The 6,605-nt window shown below is 45.3% G+C and overlaps 1 protein-coding gene across 1 annotated transcript; it reads left to right on the top strand.

Moving 5' to 3' along the window:
* Positions 1-2,925: 2,925 nt before the first annotated feature.
* On the top strand, positions 2,926-5,519 carry LOC109412987 (ubiquitin-like FUBI-ribosomal protein eS30 fusion protein). The gene is made up of 3 exons (XM_019686645.3): positions 2,926-2,976; positions 3,286-3,380; positions 5,020-5,519. Exons 2-3 carry the CDS (start codon positions 3,306-3,308, stop codon positions 5,341-5,343), a joined length of 399 nt encoding a protein of 132 aa, XP_019542190.2. The 5' UTR covers positions 2,926-2,976; positions 3,286-3,305; the 3' UTR covers positions 5,344-5,519.
* Positions 5,520-6,605: the final 1,086 nt, after the last annotated feature.

The raw sequence follows: 6,605 nt of genomic DNA, 5'->3' as shown, positions 1-6,605 counted from the left end.
TATCAGCAGGTTTGTAATGTTTGTTAGTTACATTAAGGACAAGGTATTTGGAGTACATAGCTCAAAATTTCTAGAGTACCGTTTTTTAGAACCGTTGAACGGATTTGGATGAAAATGCATCACGCTAATTGTTCAGTGGTTGTCAACAGCGTGATGTACACTCAGAAATAAAAGTATACACGGAATTACTATTATTTATGCATTTTGTATCCGAATCTCTCTTACTCTCTTTCTGTTTTCATGCTATCTGGTGCTTCGCCTGGGTTGACGAAACACTTCTCTTCAACCCAGGCTAAACGGCAGATAGCATGAAAACAGAAAGAGAGTGAGAGAGATGCGGATACAAAATGCATAAATAATAGTAATTCCGTGTATACTTTTATTTCTGAGTGTATTTTAATCCAAATCCGTTCTACGGTTCTAAAAAACGGTGCTCTAGAAATTTTGAGCAATGTACTCCAAATACCTTTGTCCTTAATGCTTTGTATTTGCTGAGTTATGAATTTTGATAGTGTGTTAAACGAGAGACCTTTGTCCGACAATAAGTCTGGCAATCCAAAACAATCAACAAGTTTTATTGAAATTTTCCTCATATTTACCTCCACCCAATTAGAGAAACTGTTCACCATCAATAAAATGGCATTGTATTTGAAACAAAAATCATGTGTTTGTTTCTTACTAAATGGTGTCTCAACAGGTTTGCTTTTTGTCCTAATGTTTAGTTTTGGAAGTATTGTCACAGTTGTACAAAGGCCACAAGCAACAACAAGCTTATCAATGGTAGCTTGCCAACCATGGTGTAGAATGCCCAAAAGCTGCTGCAAAAACGTATAGGTAATGCCTTGTCTTCCTTTCAATATCCAGTAAAATTATAGGTAAGTTGTTCTCAAACATCAAGCTTTTTCCAAATTTTTGATCATATTCCAGATGAACAGACAATTTCGATCGAAGTCGTAGGCAAACATCAGCATTACCCGTTAAGGTGAATATATAACGAAGCCACAGCTCGAATTGTTAAGAGCACAAATCTGAAGAACCGAATGTCGGTTTGAGCTGAAAAGTTGATCGATTGGTCACCACCAGCGGGTAACCAATCGATCAACTTTTCAGCTCAAACCGACATTCTATTCTTTAGATTTGTGCTTTTGAAAATTCGAGATGTGGCTTTGTCATATATTCACCTTAAGGCAGCACTGTTGAATGGTTTGCGCAGCATCCAACAAATCAAACGTTGAAAATATCGGTTGTTTAACTTTGTCCAAAATACAAGCGGTTGCTTGAGGTTTTGTTTCAATAGTACAGTCGACTCTCCACATGTCGATGTTCTACATCTCGATATCTCTCACTATAGTGTTGGGAAGATAATGTTTTGCCGCAGACAGACGTTCTAGCTCGAACAAATTTATTCAAATTTTCTATGTAAATTTTCACTAGCGACACCTAGGCAACCGATTGCCACAGTGCAGTCGAGTACAGTTGACAGTTTGAGAAACCACGTGCTTCCAGCCGCTTACTTACCACCCAATTCACCACCCACCGAAAAATAAAATCAAAACAAACACTGTCAAAATCATTCCTACATTTGCGTCACATTCACAAAGATTTCCCAATGCGAGTGAAGTTCATCCAAATGCAGTTTTATTCAAGCAAATCTATGTAAAATAAAAGTAATATTGTGTAAAATATTTTACAAGAGTCCTGCGCTAATTTGTGCAAAAGATTTTAGACTTTAAATAAAAGCCATTTACTCTGCACAAATTATGAGGAAACATTATTAGCGTGCAACACGTGCGGTCTTTTCCCGCCATCCGGCTGGAAGACGACCGTGGTGACAGTTGTTGGTCGCAACGCACGCCATCTGTTCGCTGATTGCCACTTGGCAATTTGTGGCGGCCATGTTTTTTACACAAGCTGCTGAGTCAAACTTGAACGTCTGTCTGCGGTTTTGCTTTGGGTGCTGCATCTCACCATCTCTAGGATGGCGCAGATATATCGCGCAGATAAATCGAATAGGCTCCTAAAGGCCTATCTCAATTTCTGCATAATTCGATCAAGCATTGATTAAAACGACATGTTTACTCATTTTTTAAGTATTCCTATTAGGTAAAGCCCATAATATATATTTTCAAACATTTTAATAATTTTTGAAACACTCCTTGTTTAGCACTCAATTTTGGGTAAATTTTGTTTACCGTGTATGTCAAACAGGAACATTTGTTGTCAAAAGTGAGCCAATGTGGTGTCTTTTGCAACCCGCCGTTTCACTTTCGTTACGTCAAGGTTGACCTCGAATGTCAAACAAGACTTGCTCATCATTATTTTGTTTTCGAGTTTATTAACTATTCTGTTATTGTTCAAGTTCTTAAAAATTACCATTGAGATCAAAAAACCAAGCTCTTTCGTGTTATGCACCAAAAGCGGGAAAACATTTTTCATTTTAGGACCCTATTCGATTCGATGATTATGCTAAAATTATAAAGGGACGAATGACCTTCGGGTTAAAGTCCCTCGAACCCAACAAAAGAAGAAAAGAAAAGCTAAAATTATAATCGATTTTATCGGATTTTTCGGATATGGACGATTTTAATCGATTATTGCTCATTCTTCTAATTTTATTGAAATTATGCATAAATAATTTAGTTATGGTCTAAAATCGAGATAGTCTGCATATGTCACCCCCCTCGGAAATCTCTTTTCGTGATAGAGAAGCTCAATATCTCAACACCGCTAAAGAAACCATTTTTTGTTGAGTGCCTGAATCACTCTAACGTCAAATTCAAAAATCCACCGTTCCACTTTCCATTCCGTTCCTTACCTGCATCGCTGCCGCTGTAAAGAAAACAGACGCGCAGCTTCGCTTCCGTCCGACGCCCAGCGACGCGTCACTTTGGAAATTCGCAACTTTGACAGCCGATCCACTTCCGTCCCGTCCTGTCAGGCGACCATCTTTCTTTTCTGATTCGTGCTGTGCTAGAAGTAAGTGCCGTGGTTAGCCGATTCCGGGCAAATTTTACGTTTTTCCGCACCGGATCAACCCGTTTCCACCGGTGATGTGTCGGACAGAGGACGGCCCGGGGCCGTGGATGGTGAAGTGAACGGTGGTCAGTGGAATAAGTACGGGAAATGGGCGAATGTTTTCATTGAGTGTGTGTTTTTGAGTGGTGCACCCTCCGAATGGTGGAATGTTTTGGGAAGCCACATCGATAAATGCGGTGGAAACGCGGCTGCCGGTGGACGGAATAAGTGGAAGCAAATGTGATTATTAATCGGTGCTTATCTTTGTAGACGCCCCAAAGGATAGCAAGATGCAGTTGCATATTCGTGGACTTAACACTCACGTCCTGGACGTCCAGCCCCAGGAATCCATCAGCCAGATCAAGGTGAGTGTTGACCGGAACAATGGAGGTGATTTTAGGTAACAAAACATAGTCGGTGGAAATGGAATCGGTTCTCGGAAGGAAGCTCTCGTTGTTGGGTAGGGTTTATTCAGGACAGTGAAATTTCCGGAATCAAGAAGTCATCTAAGCAAGGACAAGTGATAATATGCAATGGACAGCAGAACCCAGCCTTCTCCCTTGGCTCGGGTTCCCTAGAACCGTTGCTAGAGTAAAGTCTGATCGTTTGACCTGCTGCTTTGTTGTGATCGGTACGAGCAGCGGGGTTTTGAAAATCAGCACAAATAACTACCTACTGAATAATACATCCGTGAATCCAGGATCAGGAAATGATGGACAAAAGATCGCAAATAGTTTACCAAGCCAACGAATTCCATCTCCAACGGCGTAGATCGTTCGGTTTAAGAATGTTTGCCAGAGTAAGTTTCCCGGGGACGGTTCCCAACTCGTTTCCTTCCGCTGGCACAGTGAAGGGAAGGACTTAGATCGTCACCACATCAACAGGATTCTGTTTCGAAAGTGATTCCGCTGTGGATCGAGAGAATAAAGCAGTTGTGGATCAGAGGCATTCCTTATCCGCGGAATGACGACGATAAGCAATTACATTTGGCCCGATGGGTACCCGCCTCAATGGTACAGCCGTCTCTAAAGTAATTGCCAGAGTAAATCTAGCCACTATGACTCGTTCGAGCTCCAAATCCTGGGACCGGACGAGATTCGTCGGTTAGTACAAACAAACACTAAAACAACCGAGTAGAATCATTCGCGAAACAGAATCCTCCGGACGCAATCACATTTGGCCCGACGCGTACCCGACCAATCCCCCATGGTACAGTGTCTCTAAGGTGATTGCCAGATCAAAACCTAACCACTATGACCCGGTCGAGCTCCAAATCCTTGGAACGAGCGGGATTCGTCGGTTCAGGACATTCGAAAACTGGTCACTTGCTTAGGCGACTTTTTGGGAATTCTTGGAAATAATCGGCGGCATGGCTCAGGGAAAGTGTCCTGACATTCCCGTGGCAAGCTCACTTACTGATGCCTATGCTAGAGTAATCCGAAACGGTCGGAACTTGAGACCTTCGTTTGCCCCAAAATCTATGGAAACGACAGGGAGCGTAAGTTCCAGACAATCCTTCTGTGATGCTGATTAAACCCTCCCCGAAAAAATGGCAGATTCCAGCGGAGGTCACCCGATCCATCCTGGGTGGCCATCCTCCTAAATCAGTTGCATCTGCTAGATGAAACTCCCACCGAACCGTGAGAATCGGACAGCTTCGATGTCCTCTCCTGACGGGGGGGACACATGAACTGCCCGAGGTTAAGTTTGTTCGGACATCCGAAGCAACCGAGGCGCATTTCCACCGACCAACAGACGCAGATTCCAGCGGAACGTACATCCACCGTCAGATGTTTGCTTCCTCCTAAATCAACAATTCTGCTAGAGAAACGATCCCAAAACCGGAACAATGAGACTTGAATCGCTCTTGGATGTCAGTAACGATTCGAGGTGCTTGGTTCCCGACAGTTGTTTCAATCCTCCGAAAATGCACACAATAGTCCCAGAGTAACACATCTAACATCTCCACAACCATTCCTCTCTTCCCCCACCGGCTCCATCTAGGCCCGCCTGGCCGCGCTCGAGAATGTCGAAGACGCCGCCCACCTGGTCCTGTCGTGCGAGGGTGCCATCCTGGCCACCGATGCCCTGGTGACCGATCTTTCCTCGGCCGAACTGGATCTGACCATCCCACTGCTGGGAGGTAAGGTGCACGGTTCCCTCGCCCGTGCCGGTAAGGTCAAGGGACAAACCCCCAAGGTCGAGAAGAAGGAAAAGAAGAAGAAGAAGACCGGCCGTGCCAAGCGTCGCATCCAGTACAACCGCAACTTCGCCAACGTGGTGCAGGCCTTCGGACGCCGCCGCGGACCGAACGCCAACTCGACGTAAGTCATCGATCATCAACCATCGTCTCGGGCCTGTGCTGAGCACAGGCGGATGAGTGCGGGAAGTGCGGCTGAGCGTGCTGTAAAGTGTTTGAATTCTGCTGATAAGAGTTGACAATGTAAACACGCGACCATCTGCGTAAGGGAAATAAACGAAAATCCTTTATTATTTAAGATGTACCCAGGTGGCGTTGGAAGTTTATCAGTTCCGAAGGTGATGACAGCCCAGTCCTATTGATATTGAATGGTAAGTTTACAGTTATTCTCCAGTAGTTCTCCCGGTATGGGCACCGGAAATCCTGGTAATCTCCAAAGCATTTGTACATGACGACCCGACGCAGTATTGTTCTGCGCACCATTGACAGTTGATAAAATCCTCCGCATATCGTTTCCACGGTATATTCTTACCATCAGCATTCACCCTTTCAGAAGAAGATCCCATTTACTTTGGCGATCACGAAGCCATCGTATGCAGTAGACACCAACTTCTGGACGGGGTATTCCCGGTGTCCATATCGCCGCCATTTTTCCGGACCCATCCGCGACCGGACGATATCCGTCATCTACTCATAAACTGCCTGTTAAAGCAGTTACTGGGGTGCGTCACAGTGATTCAGGTTCATCTGCGTTAGCTGCTGCTCTTCTAAAGGCCAGACGCCTTGGACCTCCAGTTTGGTATGGTGTTCGCGGATTTCCAAGAACAAATCGAACACGTAGGTGTACTCGTGCAGCCTTGCGGCTTGTGATCTTCATCGCCACATCGCCTAAACAGCTTACTCCTGTTCGGGTCTATTGAGCTCCCCTACTTTAACAGACTTGTTTTCACCAAGGTTACCTGTGTTCCTGCCAGGCCCTTCCGTAGCCGGCTGCGGTGGCCACCTGCACCTCACATTGTTGCCGCAGTGCCGTGACGATCTTTTCCGCTTCGATGATCTCGTCTAGGTTCTTCACCATCAAAGTCGCCTCCATTGTAAAACCCCCCCTTGATCCTTTCGTCAAGGACCTTTTCCGCTAGAATTTCGTAGGGAGCACGCTTGCGCACCTTGTCGCGCTTGAGCTCGAGGATCATTTCACCCATACGAGTATACGCCTAATACTGCACACGTCGGCTTCAAGATCCACGAGCTTGGCTTCACCTCGCCTTCAAGACGGCCCAGTACTTCGACTGTCCGGTCTTGATGACGAGCGCGTCACCCCTCGCGCTTGGCACCTACTATCCTGCGCCTCTTGGGTTTGGTGTCCCTACGATCCTGAGAGTAGACGTCG

The sequence above is a fragment of the Aedes albopictus genome, chromosome 1 (genome assembly GCF_035046485.1).
Source record: "Aedes albopictus strain Foshan chromosome 1, AalbF5, whole genome shotgun sequence".
NCBI lineage: Eukaryota > Metazoa > Arthropoda > Insecta > Diptera > Culicidae > Aedes > Aedes albopictus.
Note: the sequence above shows the minus strand (reverse complement) of the source record. Positions and strands in the feature narration are given on the sequence as shown.

Excerpts from the sequence above, each read along its gene's own strand:
- LOC109412987 (XM_019686645.3), top strand. The coding sequence starts at position 3,306 with ATGCAGTTGCATATTCGTGGACTTAACACTCACGTCCTGGACGTCCAG. Across the intron at positions 3,381-5,019 it reads AATCCATCAGCCAGATCAAG|GCCCGCCTGGCCGCGCTCGA; the intron begins GTGAGTGTTGAC and ends GGCTCCATCTAG.